The sequence below is a fragment of the Ptychodera flava genome, assembly GCF_041260155.1.
Source record: "Ptychodera flava strain L36383 chromosome 3 unlocalized genomic scaffold, AS_Pfla_20210202 Scaffold_25__1_contigs__length_14229661_pilon, whole genome shotgun sequence".
NCBI classification, from domain to species: domain Eukaryota; kingdom Metazoa; phylum Hemichordata; class Enteropneusta; family Ptychoderidae; genus Ptychodera; species Ptychodera flava.
Genome location: NW_027248279.1, coordinates 9,877,207 through 9,896,588, shown reverse-complemented (window position 1 = coordinate 9,896,588; position 19,382 = coordinate 9,877,207). Strand labels below are relative to the sequence as shown.

The 19,382-nt window shown below is 37.1% G+C and overlaps 1 protein-coding gene across 2 annotated transcripts; it reads right to left on the bottom strand.

The window, feature by feature from the left end:
* Positions 1-554: 554 nt before the first annotated feature.
* On the bottom strand, positions 555-17,220 carry LOC139125337 (alpha-2,8-sialyltransferase 8E-like). Of its 2 annotated transcripts, none has more exons than XM_070691431.1 (8): positions 17,129-17,220; positions 14,049-14,149; positions 12,166-12,632; positions 11,227-11,368; positions 10,058-10,170; positions 7,691-7,780; positions 5,366-5,607; positions 555-792 (listed from the first exon to the last, which is right to left on the bottom strand). In XM_070691431.1, the coding sequence occupies exons 2-8, from the start codon at positions 14,055-14,057 to the stop codon at positions 557-559; spliced, it is 1,299 nt and encodes a 432-aa protein (XP_070547532.1). In that variant the 5' UTR covers positions 14,058-14,149; positions 17,129-17,220; the 3' UTR covers positions 555-556. The 2 variants fall into 2 exon arrangements, with proteins under 2 accessions (XP_070547532.1, XP_070547531.1); XM_070691430.1 differs by having other exon boundaries at positions 16,928-17,167.
* Positions 17,221-19,382: the final 2,162 nt, after the last annotated feature.

The window sequence follows — 19,382 nt, the reverse complement described above, 5'->3', positions numbered from 1 at the left end:
ACAAAACTTTATTTAATATGCAACTGAGCTGTTTATTGACTTGCCACTGCTGAACGCTTCATGGGACAATGAGTTATCTATCAGATCAACATGTGCAACATTTAATGCCGTAATTTTGAAGTAATTTCACTAAATACAAAGTTTATTAAATATTAAAATGAACCCTTAAATAACTTGACACTGCTCAATGTTTCATAGCACAATTAAATATTTATCAGATCAATATCTCTAGCAGGTTTCACCAAATTTGGTGCCGCAATTTAAGAGTTAGATACCTAATTACAAAGTTCGTTAAATATGTAAATTAACCCTTAATTAACTTCACATTACTAAATGCTTTACAAAACGGTCAGATATCTGTAGGATCTGTATCTGCAGCAGATTTTATCACATTTGGTGCATATATTTCAGAGTTGCATGACTAATTACAAAACTTAAATATGCATTAAATATGCAAGTAAATTATTTATTAACTTGACACTGCCCAATACTTCTAAGTATAATAGAAGACAATGCACTGTTCACTCACAACTCAAGAATAAAAGAGCTCGGAATATCAGCATTTCTCGACATGAAGTCGAATTATTCCTTTATTATGTAAATCTTTGAATAAATTAAATTCAGAAGGCATGTTATGAACGTTTCCTTCCACCCTTGACTCTCGAGGTATGTGTGTTGGGTCATAGTAGTAGAATGGAAGTGGTGTCCCATGTTTGTCCTCCTGGAACGGCCAGAACCCAAACAGATGTACCTCTTGGCAGAATGAGAGAAAACTTGTCATAAGCAATAAACCTAATGTAAAAAGAGATGGAAAAAAACATTGACTTTAGCATGTAAACTGCGTGTTGTATCAAATTATTTTATTTTACATACTTTGCCAATACACATATGAATAAGTAAAATATATTGGACCTGATGAAAATGAAACATCGCCTGTGAATATCTGTTAACTTAAGATTAAACGTTGGCCAACTTTATGGCTTCTATGTGTCATTTTGTTGTCATGTGTATATGTTCAAAACCATGAGTAAGACATGAAAGTATCGATTTGTTTTAAACTTCGTCCTCGGCACAAATCAAAGTCATACATATGCATGTCAACTTGTTTGAGAAAAAAGCCCCATATGGCCGTCAGGTGTAATTTTGATTCAAATTATCATTTCCCTAACCTATGACATTCCCTAACAGGTTTGATTCAAAATTTGGTACGTGCACACATGTTTATGTCATGCACACCTGTTTGTTTGACAACAAAGTTCTTTATTGCTGCAAGACGAGCATTTTGTGTCTAGAGTCTTAACTAAGACATGCACGGGCCAATTTCTTTCAAAGATAAAGCGAGGACACAAATTTATGCCAAACATATATGAGTCACCATTTTTGAAGATGCACTCTTTTAAGACTGCAAGACAACTCTTTGGTTTCAACCTTTGAATGTCCGTAGCTCTTGCAAATACCTATCCGGACTAATTTATTCCAAACGTGATGAAAGGGTACAAATCAAATTGAATGTGACACATACATATGCACGTCTGTTTGTTTGACAATACTTTGGGTTATTACACGAAGTTTGGGCGATACCGCGTCGTATGCGAGTGATGTGTCCTATTTTGACGAGTTGCGCAGCAAGAACGAGTCAAAATACGGACACATCAGGAGAATACGACGCGGTATCGCCCTAACTTCGTGCAATAACCCCTTTATCATACATGCATGCTTTGGTTAGGACTGTTTTCCTACAGACGCTCCGAAATTAGCGACGAAACAACTTGAAATCGACCTTGCTTCCTTCAGGCTGTACTCATAAAAAGTTGGTTGCTAAGGAGTGATGACAACCGTATCACTTCTTGATATTATTCCGCTATTGGGCCATTCCACTTCAAAGAAGGGTTTATGGAGCACTTATGAAGCGAACAATTTAAATATTACGATGTCGACACAGGTTTTCACAATTTGAAGAAGATTATCTTTAGTTTGAAATGACGGTGGATGTAAAACATAGGCGGGAGTTTCTAAAATGGGTGTGTTTTTCGTGTTTTGATACATAACCTCATCCCTGCGTGAAAGTTATGAGGCCGCGAAAATCGGGTCAAAAATACTCGCGCCACGCTCAAACTTTATCGAGTATGAACAGCTGACAGCACAGAGCAAGCAGCTCTGCGACATCTATGAATACACTCAGTGTGACAGTTTTCGGACGACCTCAGTTTTCGGACATTTAGTGACATACTGTTAGTTACACTCACTTCGCTCCGTATCGATAGCGTTTTACAGGTCTTAAGTCAGGTGACACTGTTGTCCCGTTTTCGATAGTTTTTTTGGTAAAAGCTATTGAGTTCGCTACGAGCGGCGGTCACAAATTGTCGTCTGACCCGCGTCTGTGATACTGTCAACATACTGCCGTCAGGTCAAAGTAACTGAAATTTTGACTAAAGTCCTGATTTAGCATTGAATTTTGAATGTGGGGGAGAATAATGATTTTGAAAATATTCTTTCCATTGTTCGCTACGATTGCATGTAGTTTTAACGAAAACTGCGCAGTTGTTTCGAGAAAAAAAAGTACATTTAATGAACGTAAGAAGTGTACAAGTTTTCGGACAGACAATATTTAGCATAATTGTGTAAACGTAGTAAGTGACTTACCGCGTAAATAATTCCATACGATGTAATATACTCGCTATTTTTATTAAATAATGCCTGTGCGATTCTATTACAAACAAAATATGCAATGGAAACAATTATAAGTAATACTCACTGAACAAACTTAGCGAAGTTAGCCACACCGTACGATACAAGGTGCCGAAAGCAACACACACAGAGACAGCCCATGTCTGATATCTAAGCGCTATACACGTCGAAATATAGTTGAGTCGTCCATGGATTAAACATAACTCGTTACCATGAAATATTCTTATATACAGTTTTCTAAACACATCGAAATTAAAAATCGGTGGTTTGAAGTTTCAAATTATCAATACTTAGCTCCTAATCACATTCCAAACACGACGTCCGATTTCTGGGATTGCAGTCCGATTACTAAGCCCTCAACATGGGGTCAAAACTTCGGCAACTTTGACCCCGAAATACCACTCCCGTCGTGTCAACTGAGTTTGAGGATAACCACAATAAAGTTTCGAAAGGTATGGTAATAAGATTTCGTATTGCTGGTCATTTACGAAACGACTTTGGGCGAAATTCACTACCCTGTCCGATTACTATCACACTGAGTGTACACACACTTGGATATAATACCCGTACCAGTCAGTTTCACATACAGTGGATATAATACCCGTACCAGTCAGTTTATCTCGAAGAATTGTACATGTCCCCAGACGTCAAATATGCTGAATTTACCATCTCAGTAAGCGGATTAGGGAAAACATGAAGTGAGTACACTGTAAGCCGTAGTGTCGTAACTCGTTTGTGATTTTGTTGCTGTACGGAATAAAACATTTCAAAGGTATTTCCATCGTCTGCTCGTATATTTTCGTTCCTGGCTCGCCTAAATAGAACTAAACTAAACCTAAGCGAAAGTTTGACTTTCCCTAGATCTACATTGTATCTGAAACCCGCACCGCATAGGTGCCACCAGACACGATCATGACCTGTACACTGACAGATCTATACAAATCGGGAATATAATGTGCACCTTCAACCTTGCCTATCGCGAGTATTTTCAGTGCGGTTGGATTTTCGTGGCTCATTTACGGCTGTAAACGATGTAATTCACCGCCTAGATACTTTTAGCTCATCAACAGGAAACTTGTCGTAAAGCGGTTCTATCATGATGCTCTGTACACGATATCTTTAAGTGTAATCATACATCCATGGTGTAATCTTCAGCAGCGTAGACGACACGAAAACACTGAACCGTGCACTGCCACGGGACCGGCCGTGAATTGACAGGTGTCGGCAAATTATACAAATTTTCAATACGTTTGTTTGCATGTTTTTGGTACAACTGTACTTGTGCCTAAGTTCAATGCCATGAAATGACTGCAAACAACAGAATTTTGACCATAATCATAATGACGTTTGGGATTGTCATTTGTCTTATTCGTTTTATATGTACATATAACAATGAAGGTCATGCATACCAGCGAAGGTCACGCGTACGCGTCGCTGTAAGTAGTTCGGTTACAGTGAAAATATAATTCGTATTTTCACTAGTTAAAATATGTGTTCATATCAGTACCGTCTGAACATAGAAGAATGGCAATACAGGCATAGCATGTATGATAAACGCCGGTAAGGCTTTAAGATGGCCATATTATATCAGTTTTTCATGCCTTCAGCCATAATTAAAATTTGCATGGATCAACTATCAGTCAAGTACTGCACGTATTCAAATCAATTTATATTACGATGCAATCTAATATCGCCAGTAAAAATAACATGCATGGACCGATTTTTTTCAAAGTTTGAGTACCATCACCATAGAGGTGTATATCAAAGTAAGCGAATGATTTTGTTTTGTGGTACAATGTAATATGGCTGTACTAATTACTAAGCCGTTTTAATAATGCTATTTTGTTCACATTCGTTCTGCTAAACGATACATTATCAATTTTAGATGACCATGTTTTTACGTTTCATAAATAAAGCTGCGCTTCCGACGTGCCAAGGTCAGCTTGTTTCTAATGTAATACAAGGAGATAATCCTTCTTCAAACATCTGCTATTTGATTTAGTCGTGACCCGGCTATGGCTGAGCACAAGTCAGTGTGTCAGGCTTTGTTTCATTTCCATTCCGAAACCAAGACCTTCAGAATAAAATTGCTTTAAACACGCTCATGAATGGTGATTTTGTTTTGTTATGTGCACTATTAACATAATCAGAGCATAAAAGAGCTAAGCCCCAGCCGATATCTTTAAAAATCTGCGCAAGGACATTGCCTTACTATTATTTTCTGAATATGCATGTCGGTTTTTTGGGTGAAGCACCTCAACTTGGCAAGGACTTGTTGCGCTCATACTTCATACATTCTAGTCCGTACATGGCGTTGACCTTTATTCCGTTTCAAGACGAGACGATATTTCGAGATTTGTATTACGAGTAATGTCAGTACTAGCAAGCGTACAGAATGATTTACATATGTTTGGCACTTCAAATCGAAAACGTACCCTTCACAACATCATGATCAATTAAATGATTTGCCCGTGAAAAAGAAGGTAAGTATTTGCTTCAAGAATAAATCTACATGTATATTTCAACAAATAAACACGAAACATTAAAAAGATGTAGACATCTTTGAAATATTTCGATGGAGAGTGCATGCCAGTAAACAGAACATTTACGCAGTGACGCTGATTACAGGGTGCGCTGTTGTGCCACATTGGCGTGATTACAGAAAAATGAAGCCTACCGCTTGAGAGTCGATTACTCAATATCCCATGATCTTGCCAGAATTTCCTGACCGACAACATGTGACTTGGATGAGGAAACACCACCTTAATTTGCGTAGATTCCAACACATCCTGAGCACGGAAGGCAGTCTCGGTACAATGTAAATGGTAAAAAGCTTGTATGTAGAGAGTTGTGTTTCCGTATTCTGTTAGTATATCTTGCCTGAATTTTTCGGTCATATTCTCGGCCAATCTAGAATACCTAAAAAGGAAAAAAAACAACGGGTTTATAGATTAGTGAATATTTTAAACTGTCAATATTACTAACATTGCATATTTTAGTTTTTTACTCATCAACCAAGTAAAACCCATTACAGAATGAGGTACCCCTAACCTTCGCCAGTGCCTCATATAGTGCCTCATGTTATGAAAGAGTTAGTAAAAAGTATCGATAGGTGTGATTTTGAACTGAATTCTGTAGGACACGAGGAACTAGTGAAGTGAAGGTTATCTTCACGTCTTGACAAATAAATGAGACTGTATTGCTTTAGCGTGTTATTGTTGAAGAGTCCGATTATCAACAAGAGCAAAGAGTTATATATATATATATATATATATATATATATATATATATATATATATATATATATATATATATATCGTTCCATCAGTTCAGTGAGGTGATAGCTGCAAATTTCAGAACTTAATGTGAATGCAAAACATTAAATGAGTATTGAATAATTTGAATAATGATTGTACACAAAGATTTCACTTTTTAAAGTCAATCTATCAAGTCATATCAGATCATTTTCCGAGGAAGAGTGATTCTTTTTAAAATGCCAGTTACGACTTTGCACTTACGTGACAATATGTATAATGAGTACTACAAAAGAGGTGCAGGATGGAGTTCTTGCTATGTTCTTCGGAAGAAATTGGAATATTGCAATTTTATCGGCATAAGAAAAAGTATCGAGAAAAAGTTCGATTAGAGTTGAAAGCCTGCCATTTGTTAAGTTTTGGACCACTCGTTAAAATATCGTCAATGAACATACGTTATTAGGTAATTTGACAAGTAATTCACTTGATGATTGTGCTATCAGGCATCAAACCAGACGTTGTTCTGCTCATGGTCAGCTTTCATTCTTTAAAAGTTTTTCAGTTAGAAGTTTCTCAGCTGTGGAATACTTGCACCAAAAAGAGTTTAAGCAACTTTTGAGTGGCTTATAACAATTTCCAAGCCAGAGTGGAGTTAAATTCTTCGGAAATCTTGATATTGGGAGGAAAGAGAAGCCAGGTAATCGGGTGATTACATACATTTGCATAAATTGACACTTTTTATCTCAAAACATAAGACTGTGTGACAAGCTAAAAGGTGAACCCATCAATATTTAAACCCTGGGTTAAAAAAATAATTAAATTTGAATGAATATTTGCAAAAAAAGTGGTTTTTAACTAAATACGCTGTGCTGTGTGTAGCGCCCCCTTAAATATTCTGTAAGGAGGCGGACACAAGAAACTACACCATTCGAAAGTTAAAAGTAGCCAAACGTTACAGACTGTTTCTATCGTGCAGAGTTGCGGCTTTGCTGTTAAATTCTAGTAGCAGATCTTAATGGCCTATCATGGTTTTATGATAATCTAATCAGATCTATAACTTTGACTAGGGTGACAGTTTACAATCGATGAACTGAGGGGTGGTTATATTTTAGAAGAAATACCAGGAGGCTAGTGTCAGCTTTTACATTTTGTACGTTTCCTTGATTCTGTTGCGCCACTCTCCGTGAATTATGAAAGTTCCCTAACTTGACAATTGGCAATACGTGTAAAGTTATGCTGAACACGATAATTTCGACCAGTGATATGATAACCTCAATTTACGATCACTCTATACAAAAAATCCGATGTTCTGTGTTCATGGCAACCATTGTGAGATCTTAAAAGCTACAAAACACCCATACATTTTTGACGACCACAAACTTTCAGTAAAGGAAGATCTTATAATATTTGTTGACTATGATCGAGAACACAAAGCAGGCAGTACACTGAACATATCCAATCCCTTTACATACAGCAGTACTCTATGTCTGAGACTCCAAACACAATCACGGATTGAACTAACAAATGAGACGAGAATAGGCATAATTGATAACAGATTAAGACAAGGCAAACTCGCATGTATGGTATAATAATCCATACATGTTTCCGATTGCCTTGCAGCAATCTTCCTGCCACCGTAACCTTTTCAACTTTCAATTTACATCAACCATCTGTGTCATTTCCTGCAAGTAATAAATTAACGCCAGTATAAAAATATGCCTTGCAAACGCTTTGGTATATATACTTACTGTTGTCTTATAATTACTGGATTACACGTAACAAGACTTGTCTTTGATCCGACATCATCCGTAAAGTTTAGAGTTTTGGCCCAATTAAACCTTTGAACAAAAGAGGAAAATGCCATGTATATATATATATATATATATATATATATATATATATATATATATATATATATATATATATATAGGAAAATGCCATGTATATATATATATATATATATATATATATATATATATATATATTATATATATATATATATATATATATATATATATATATATATATATATATATATAATATGAACTGGCCCGAATTCCCACCTGTGTGACGTAGAACAGGACGGATAAGAAATCCGAATTACCCATGTTGTACGTCATCAACCGGAACTTTTTTCTTGCACGGTACCGTTCATACATGCGGGTCGCGACATGAACATAGACCGATTTGTGTGATCGATGCCGTGCTCTCATGACATTTTTACTAAAAGGTGACCCGATAAATCCACACATGGAAACATAGAAGGCATGTCCGATGAAAATTCGAGTCGCTAAAACTATAGCTATTCCCGAGAATCGAATGGGGATACCGCCGATCCAGTCGAGTCGCCTCGTAAGGCTCAATGTGGACGTCGTACCTGGCGATCCCGTTTGGCGCGGCGATAAACCTGAAATCTACTCCTCAACGTAAGTTCAACTGAATAAATGAGTACAGTATAATCTTCGGGAAAGCGACATACAGGCACAAGCGTAAAGTCAACAACGATAAATTTTCTCATCATACAAAATATTCTGTAAATTCTTGGCTCGGAATCAAACCTGTAGCGCGGCGTAAGGCTGTAGCCCGGGGCTGTAGCGCTATCGAAGACATCAGCTGTTGAGCTGTATCTGCAGTGCAGCGCTGTGGAATCCGATGTACTTCGAAAGTTGACTCAGACAACACTCAAAACAGAGTTTCCGTCAAGTAAAATTAGGATGCATCTGCGGGTGAGATATATGTCACTGCAAACATCAAAGTCTTTAAGATGAAAACATTGACGACCGAGATCGGGATTAACGAGTTGACACCGGCATGGCAGAGACCGGTGACGGAAGCGTTGTGGGCATAAACATGCAATGAGGTACACTCTGTGAGTCATCGAACGGAATCTTTCGCGCTCGCCACGGTCGTAAACTTGTGTGATATTTTGAAAAGCCACGGAATCTCCGAGAATGAGAATTACTGTTTCGATCGTGTCGTTACATTTACTTTATAAATCTATTTGTAAATATTCTGAATAACTCTGGATACTATGGCTATAAGTCGCTAGCACGATGAAAGTTATGTCCACCGTACCGATGGCATGGCCGACTTGCCTTGGCATCGATACAGCGCGAGACAATGATTGACAGGTTCACGTGACAGAATCCGTATATCTGGTTGGTGGAGATACCATTTGACATAGCAAATGTCGGCTTGATGGGATTTATGAATGAAAGTATCTCCTGGGTGACGGGCCGCTTTACTCTTTAAATGAAAGTAATCCGCGTAAGTAAAACACAAATCGCGACGAAATTCATGCAATTTGTTACGATAATTTTGATCCATTCACGTCAAAAGAAAAATAAGAAGACTGTTCATGTGATAAATATATAATCCCATGGTATTTTTCTCTGTTTGACATCATCGTATACTCGTGTTTTTCGCGGAGCCGCACAACTTCTCGCCTTCGGCTCGAAGTTGTACGGCTCCGCGATAAAACACTCGTATACGATGACGTCAAACAGAGAAAAATACCATGGGAATATATATATATATATATATATATATATATATATATATATATATATATATATATATATATATATATATATATATATATATATATATATATATATATATATATATATATATATATATATATAGATAGATAGATAGATAGATATAGATATATACGCAGTTATTTTTAGAGACATGCTGACAGATAAACAGACAGGCAGTCAGACGGTCAGACAGACACGAATTCACGCACGCAGGCACGCATGAACACACACATAGATAGATAGATAGATAGATAGATATATAGATAGATAGATAGATAGATAGATAGATAGATAGATAGATAGATAGATAGATAGATAGATAGATAGATAGATAGATAGATAGATAGATCTATGTATGTATGTATGTATGCATCTATCTATTAGATAGATGCATACATACATACATACATACATACATACATACATACATACATACATACATACATACATACATACATACATACATACAAGCATTCTCAGCTTTATGCAGCAAGTAATTGAATTAAATCCCATTTTGATGACCACTACAAAGGTACTTCCGCATTACCTGATCGTCAAGAAATAGCACCATACCTAACTACAAAATCTGCAGAATCGATCTCTTTTCCACATTGGCTTCCCAAAAGTATCCCACTACTGCCAACAATACTGCACTTCTTGAACATATTCCATTTGTACGGGGATTCCTGAAAGAGAACACACGTACCGTATGTCCGTCCGAAGGAGTAAACTAATGAGGAAAATCAAACAACTGCATACGATCGTCTCATCACTGTTATCATTTGCGGATTGTCAGCAAACTTGTACTTATCAGTTATCTCTCTTCGTTTTATGTCAAAACTGGATTAGTGAAAGGGCGTCAGTTCAAATCCTTCATCGGCCATTTTATTCAAATCAAAAAATGTTTGCTGTGTAAAGACGATCAGATGAAGCTTTGCGACTTTTTTCATTAATTTATATCGTCATTATTATTGGCAGAGAGTTGGGAGTAGTTGAGTATGCTTATCATTTCGCCACACTGTATTCTTATTTCTTCTTCTTCTTCTTATAATTATTGATATACATTCAGTGTGTTTACGTGTATACATATGTGAAACACAACAGTAGTGGTACATATATTGTATATCGTCAAGCAACACATATGTTGATATGCGTAACATACTGCAGAACAAGGGTGTACGTAATGCAGATGTTTGCAGACTGAGAGTACATGGTAATTGTGCAATTGTTTATGTCTACTAATATTTATACATAATGTATTTGGCAAATGTACAAAATCAGTATATTATCGTGCATCAAGCATGTATCCAGTGTGTTATTATTATCTATTTTATTATTGTTGTTGTTGTTGTTGTTGTAGTAGTATTAATAAAAGTAGTAGTACTAAAAATAGTCGTATATATTTGTATTGTTATTGTTATTGTTGTTGTTGTTGTTGTTGTTGTTGTTGTTGTTGCTGTTGTTTCTGCTGCTGCTGCTACACTGATCTGGATTATGTATATCAGGTAATATGCATAATATAGTAAATAATTTCATAAATCTTGATATCATTTTACAACGAAAACGTGTATTAAAAACTTTGAACGCAATAATACCGATCTCTTATGGCTGTCCATGCCGATTACAAATAATTCATCCACCTTTGTCTCTACAACTTATTTCTTTCATTTGTCACAAAATGTACGATTGTCTTCGACGCCCGGGTCATCTCATAATAACAAAGGATTAATAAATAGACTTACCTTGGGTAAACGATTCATGATTGACGACGTCATCAAGATAGAACTTTCTTCAGCCGTGTAATTCAAACTATCATTTATTTTAAGAGAGTGTTGACTTGTGAGACACATTTCTGAACTCTTGCATTCATTTTCCAGAAGACGCCTTTAATTACAAAGGAAAAAACATGTTGGTTGATGAATGTCATTACATTTTTTGTCGTCTTATTATGTCTGATATTGTTTATATGTTGATGCACTGCGCATGTGCGTACATGTGACAATATGATGACTGTAAAACAACTGAACAATATTGGATGGCAAGGGATAAGAGACAAAGTCTCACAACATGGTCTGGAGACAAATATGCCACAAGATATTCACCAAATTATTCAGATTTGGTCTCATAATTTAATGTGACCGATTAAAGCACTTGAAAAAAAGTAAACAGCACAAGGTATACTAGCGTGTTTGGCCACATCTGGATGGTTGATTCGAAATCGGGGAAACATTCGCACGACAGTGGAATTGATACTGCTAAAGCCATAGCTTTCAATCGTCCAACCAAAACGAGATCACATCATTTTATATTGGTGCATGGCATAATGTTACATGAACAGTTGTTTCCTGGCTTCTTCACTGTTTAAGAGTTAAAAATTAATATCCTTGTTACAATTATTATTATTTCAAGAGCAATTTGGCAAAATCTAAAAACAACTGATGAATTTCAACTTTGTAGGCGATTTCGGATGGAAATCAAAGGTGACATTCTGCATCAGAGTATAGATTTACGTTGTTATCTTTATGTTCTTTTGCCAAATATCGTCTTAAACCTATACTCTGTTGCCATATCACCGAATATCAGCTTTGATTTCTATTTTAACATCAGTTTAAATCTATGCACTGTTACAGAATATCACCAGTCCTAAAATAAATGTTCTATTGACAAAAATAATTAGCAACCTGAATTCTTCAGCTGCCGTCGCGTTAAATGTCCAGTCTGTTTTTATTCTTTGGTACACATCGATTGCCGTCACGGAGTGTTTCTTTTTCGATGTCTTTGGTGTCTTTTTAATCAGCTGCTGTGAAGCCTGTAATTTTTCGTTGTTAGGCTTGCTTCTGTCAGTTTTCACATTTGATTTTGACATTCCTTTAACGTTTTTTGAATTTTCTTTCAAGACCGTTGCATTGATGGCATCTATTTCCTTTGGTAGTCCAATGTAAGTTTTATTACTTTCCGAATGACTAGAATAATTACTTTTCGAAATTGGCTTGATGCGTCGATCATAAATACTTTTGATGGGTGATAGTCTTCCATGTATCATCAGCACTGTGAAAACTATGCAATAACAACAAAGTACTATGAACAATAACAAACAACCTAAATTCGGCAGCGCATGGCAGTGCAACAGAGTACGAAAACCGGTCAACTGCAAGAGAAAAAGCAGAGATCGTTGTGTCAACACTTCACAGTTGTCATCGCATAAAGCAGTTATGAAGTAATATTTCTGACCTTTCAAAGAATTTTAATGTCCGAGGTAAAATTTATTTAGAAACACTAATACTAATACTAATACTAATAATATAAGGTTATTCCCAAAATACCGGGATTTATGTCCTCGTAGGCTACATCGTACGCTACGGTATTGTCCACGACGCTACACGTCTCGCACAATACCTCCGCTGCACGATGTACTCGGACATAAATCCCGGTATTTTGGGAATAACTTTACTATTATACACCTTTTTGGTCCAACTTTACCTGAAAAAAGTCAAAATTTAGGCGTTTTTGGGATGCTTCACGCGCACTGCAGTGAGCGATCGCGAGCAAACTGGGAACGCGTTCAGCGCGTCCGCTAAGCGCACAGAACAAAATTTCAACCCTCGCTGTGCAGTGCGCGTGGTAGAAATTTTACGCCAGCGGCATAATTTCACTCAAATTCACCGGTTTTGGACTGACCACGATTTACTTTGTGAAGTACTAAATGTTAAAAAGTATATATTTTTGTAAAAAATGTAAAATATTCTCTTCTTTTTCTCGTGTTGACGTAAAGGTGTTTGAGGTCAAAGGTCAAATAGCGTCCAATAACACCTGAAGTTATTGTACTCCGCGTCAAAGTTATTGGACTCCGCGTCCTCTGATACCGAAACTTACTGTACGACGAAACTCCATAGGTTACAGACGCAGGTGTATAATAATAATAATAATAATAATAATAATAATAATAATAATAATAATGTGCACATTTTGGATGCAACAATGATATTTCATGTAACGTTTCCTTTGACATTCTTGTTTCTTTACCTCTTTGCTTTGATAATCTGATAACAAGACCTAAAGATCTGTCCTTCAAATTTGAATCCCAATTCTATTTGTTCAATCGTAAGCCTCATGAACGCAGTAAAATGTATTTGGATATCTATCGTTCATGTGCATGTAATAAGCAGCAAACACTAAACTACAAAGTCTAATACCATTCATATTCAACCAAAACAACACAATCTATCATTTTATAAGTCTTGATCTTTTCTCTCGAAAGGATGACGTTTGTGTGAAAAATGAAATTCCAAAATTAAAGAACAAGAAAGCAAAAGTTCAAGATGTTATCAATTAAATTGATAGAAAAAACGACATTACATTTATGAGACATTCTTACTGTGCAGTCTCAATTGGAATGCATGTATTGTTGTGTCAAATCTAAAAAGAAGCAATGTCAGTAAATGAAACAAGAATATCTTGAAATGTATTTTCTTCTGATTTCCAATAAACGTTCTGCATTCCACGTAACGATGGATCGATGATATGTACCGTTGTGAATAGTGTGTTACCAGTGAAGAAAACATACCTGTTTCATTTCTATAATAAACAGTAAAACTCGCCCCTTATAATCCGTGATTGCAATTAGCTGGCAGGCGATAGACTTAGTTCTGGTATCTCCTACAAAACCTGCAAAGAAATGAGGTCGTTCACAACTCTTCTATTCAATCAAGTTCGTTGCCAATTGAAATCTTTCATAATCACCGGGCACGATTTTTCTATTCTTAAATTTTAAACAAATCATTGTTTGGTCTTCGATAAGAGGCTCTCCAATAAAAATATAGAGTCCAAAGTTGGGAAACAGGTCTTCACATTTGCATATCATTAGAATATGCAAGTCGTTCACAATATGACAAGTATAACGTCCAATTTTTGAACTTCATATACCCTTTTGATATGTGTGATATTTACAATGGGGATATATTCTTATTTTCAACAGTATCCTCTCCCTTTACGTAACATTATTTTACCACACAGATATGTTGGTTCTTAAACATTGTCTAATCCCATAACCTGTTGATCACAATCTCTCGGTCCATTGGTGGTGTGGAGAAATAAAAAAGTTTTCCCTTATAAATAGTAAATCGCCTTATTTGGCTCCACACCACTGCGAAATGACACTGGAAAAGACATATCTCTACATAGTTCAACATTTAGAGGACACTACTTAAGGACGCTTGCCAGACTGACTTGGAGTCAAAGAAAGAACAAAAAACTCTATGACAACAATTCAGTTTGAAAGCCTATTTGAATATTGTCCTATTGTCACAACCTTTTAAAGCACAAATTTGAATAATAGTGCAGCGCTGAAGGCAGGTTCAGTCAACGTTATACAGTTAAACATGTCTAGGAGGTCAACAGTAAGGCAGGTTTAGTCAAGGTTATACAGTTAAACATGTCTAGGAGGTCAACAGTAAAGAGCGCTCACCTCTTTATAAAGTGATCTCCATGCAGCGTTACACATGGCATTTTACATGTTTAAAGCCCTATCAAAAACGGGCACCTCTCTTATGGGGTCTGCGGCTATAAACAGTTGCTCTAATTTGGAACAAATCCTATGTGTGAAGGTCAGCATACCTAATTTTGAATGACCTCGGACAAAAATGCTTTCAGTGGAAAGTAAGAAATGGGCCTGTTTAAACTGATTTCATATCGGCAAAATGACTCTTTCAGAAGAAATTATATTGAATTTTATAGCTGCTTTTATCTGTTCCTAACTTCATCGCTCAATGCACCACCACACTGAAAGCAATGTCACACCCACGCCCTATAGAAAGGCATCAGTAGCCACTTTTTCATGGTACCTTGTGTGACTTCTATACTCAGATTTCACTGTACATCATGCTTTGACTATGATTTGGTCCATTATTGAAAAGTTCACAAATATGTGCGAAATGCTTTTGAAAGTTTGATGGGCAAATCATAAACGTTTCAATTAATTATTTATACACATTAATTTTGAAGATTATCGTTTTCATATTACTGTCGAATTTCGGTTGAATGGGGAAAATAAACGGCCAGGTTGACGTAACAATGTTCCGCATTTATATCACTTTCTTAGCAAAGGGACAGCTTCATGAGGTGTATGGCCGTTGAATACCTCACAAACCCATTATTTGATAAAGAAAACGATGCCTGCCCTTACAGACTTTAGTCCGAGGCCGACATTTGTTGAGGTTGTGCACTACATTGAAAGGTAAAGACTCACTTGTAGTGACGTCCAGTTACATACAGTTACACTGATAAACTCATTTTCCGAATTGTATTTAGCCTGTTTACTGGTCCGTCATGAAAGGGAAAATTAATAAAAGAGCCTTAGGTGTTTGAATGAAACCACGACATATCACTTTGAGATGTCTTACATTCTAATATCTTCAACACTACTTGGCACAGAGACCGGAAGCCGAAGCAGTGGCACGTCATTTGAATATGAACGTGGATTTTTTTTACTCTGTAGTGACACAATCTCATCAGCGTTGACTAAACTACGTTGCGTTATGGCTGCTCCAACTTTGATCTTGTAGGTCCTTTTTTAACTCCATGCTTGCATGATGTCGACTTTAGAGCAGGCAGTCGACAAACATCCACCAGTGTTTGACACATTGACATTTAAGTGGATATAAGGCTGGGTTTTCCGCTGCATAAAGACGAACGCATATGCATACAGTTCTAGAGTACAAACTTTCGACTTGCCGCCGATATAACCAAAGTTTAGACTACGATAACGTGAGAAACTAGGCGAAACAGCACTCATATCGAAGAGTTCATACCTTCAACTTCCTAATAACAAACAAATCAGATTCCGCAGCCAGATACTTTGTACGTGAAAGTAATTTTACAGCCGGGGGACGTTGTCCGAATCGCTTTAAAAGAGTATTCAAAAGTTGGTCAAATGTGCGTCGATTTTTCTCAGTCTTTGCTTTGATTGAGCTTTGTCTGTCTGGGCATTCAAAGCAAGCATTTTCACAAATATTAAAGTTTTTTATGAATTTGGTTACAATCTTTCGAATACACTGGAACTCATATTGTGAGTGGAGTGGGTGTGTCAAGAGCTTTGTGATCGTGGCCAGCATGCCATAGCCTGAAAGGCAAGCGCAAACAAAAAGATAACAATAGGTGTGCAACTGATTATCGTTTAAAAAGTATCCGTGACGTGATGTTATATAAGAAGAGGTGAAAGCTTTTTATCCTCCATGCAGACAATTGCAAAAATCACGAAGGTAGTAACCCATAAAATTGACCAAGATTTAGACAACCCTATCCTACTTCAAGAAAAACATTTAAAAGAATCGATATATTTAAATTCAAGATGTTACTGATCATAGTGATACATTCCATGTGTACTTCCTCCTTAATGCTCAAGGATTTTTTATCTAACACGGATGTGAAGCTATATTAATAGGTTACCTGCAGCTACAAGTCACCTAGACTCCTGAACGTTTCGACTACATCAGCCCTGGTCACCTCGAGTTCTGTAAAGATCGGAATTTGTTTCCATATTCCTGGCTAACGGGAGTACGGGATCGACGGTTTGGTAAAATACAGTGTTCTCCTCATCATGGAGGTAGAAGGAGAGGAGTCATACCGGCTCCAAATAGGATTACGTACCGTTCCTTTGTACCGTGAGCGTTACCGACGACCCAAGGTCATGGCGATCTATTCTATATGCATGAACTTTGACCTAAGGAGAAATCAGCAGCTCAGTTCATTTCAAAATGGAATGGACATGCGCACTCACAGCCATTTGATTTTCAAGGTCGCAACCATTGTAATGACACCGGATGTTTACATGTCGGTGCACCTCAAGATAAGGTACGGCTATTTTTCAGAAAACAGAAAAGTAGGTGTATACAATTTCAAAACGACGATTACATATACTCAGAATAGAATTGAAACGTTTGTTATTCACTAAAAAGAAAGTTTGGGATATGTTCTTTCATGCAAGGTATGGCTCATTTGTGGCCGTTGAGTGGCCGGTGGTAAGGGGAGAACCATGTGATTTCGGGGGGGTATGGAGGATTTTGAGGGGAAAAAAATTGTCACCAGGTGCAATAAAAGGAAAAAAAATTGATCCTGTCATAGCCTGAGAAAAAAAATTGTCATAACAGACAGAAGTGAAAAAAAATTGTCACAATGCACCAGAAATGAGCAAAATTTGGAAACCTTGTTCTCATGTGCCGGTGCGCCGCCATAGGCGGCACAAATGTTTTTACCACAAGCAATTCTTATGTTTTTCCCAGCACTTATGATATAAGCATGCACTACATAGGTCTACTTTACACCTCAGTGCACTCAATGTTTTCCTCCCTTTTCTGACCCAAGAAATCATATTTTAGGATTTCTGTTGCAATATATCAATATCAATGGCAAAGGCACTATCTAAAGGGGACTATTTGACTTCTGTAAATTGTGAAAATTTAAAACACAAGACAGGAGTCAATAAACTAGTGTTAAAACCAATATATTATTCTCTCAAAATAAATATTTTAGAAGGATGTACAAGTTGACAATGAAATTGAGGAACAACAAATATAATGAAATACAATGTGTGAGCCTTGTTTCTATGACCACAAAAGATAACATTTTCCCTGAGAACTTACATCGATGCTTGGTCATGTTAATTATAATATGACAGTCACACCACACACCGGATCGCTCACTATAGAGTCCGTCAATAGTGGCGAACTCTCTCAATAACTAATCTGGCTTCTCCTCTTTGAGGACGAAGATGACTTAATAATCACACAACCAAGCGGAGGGGACAATGCAAAATACAAAACAAGAGAGCGACTGATGAAGGAACCCCATTTTTGGCTCTTAAACACCGTTAACACGAATCACTCATCAACAAACCGGTTTACCGGGGACTGAGATCACATGACCAGGGTCAAATCACTATCGATTCACCGGTGTCTCGCCATGTATTCGGAGGAATGTGAGGGGGGATCGGAGGGGGTCACTAAAAATTGAAAACTTCAGGGGGGCGTCACTCAAAATGTGGAGAGGAAGAAGGGGGCGGGGTTACTCAATTTTTTGTGCGAAATAAATTCAAACATCTCAGATTGCACCACAGGACTATTTCTCTTAGGTCTCATTACCGTGTAATGTTAAGTTCACGCACGGTCCCGTGGTTCACGGCACTCTCGTTGGCTGCGTCATGTCCCTGTGTTAACCTCGTTTTGTAATGTTCACTGCCTCATTATGTAGTGTCCCATATACTTCCTGGAGACTATTGTGCTAACCAGTAAATGAGTTTGCACCTGGTATGTACAGTTCAATCACAACGTACAAAAACAAAGACAGATATTGGGGTCTTGAAATACCCCAAAGTTACAATCAGTTGAGGACACAACCATCTAGTGGTCAACTATAAATATTTTTTTTTTTTTGGTCATTTATTGAAATCGTCGTCCATGACAGATCAGGAGCTCAATGAGCTGAAAACCATTGACCGCTTGTGTTATATAAACTCCAATCTGAAAGATTATATGCAAGAAACAGCCGATCCCATGTGAGCCTCACATTTTTTGCATATCTTGAACATGTACTTTGCACGTCGTTTTTCTCATGAGATCAAAGTTCGGATCTTGTCGTCCAGATTACTAGACTTCTGCAACATTAACGCATCAAGCAATGCAGTATGGTATTCGATGGTATAGACCCAATAAAAGATGAATACTGTGTACCTATGCTCTTGTAGTAGAACAGGAATCTAAAGTAATCGACATCACAAAACAAAACGGAGATAAAAGCATCGAAAGACTCTGTGTGTAGAGTGTTGCCAACCTCCATTTTATCGTCGCTGAGAATTGGCTGCAACATTGAACAGCGGGAGTGTTGACAATCTGGTCCTGACCTAACT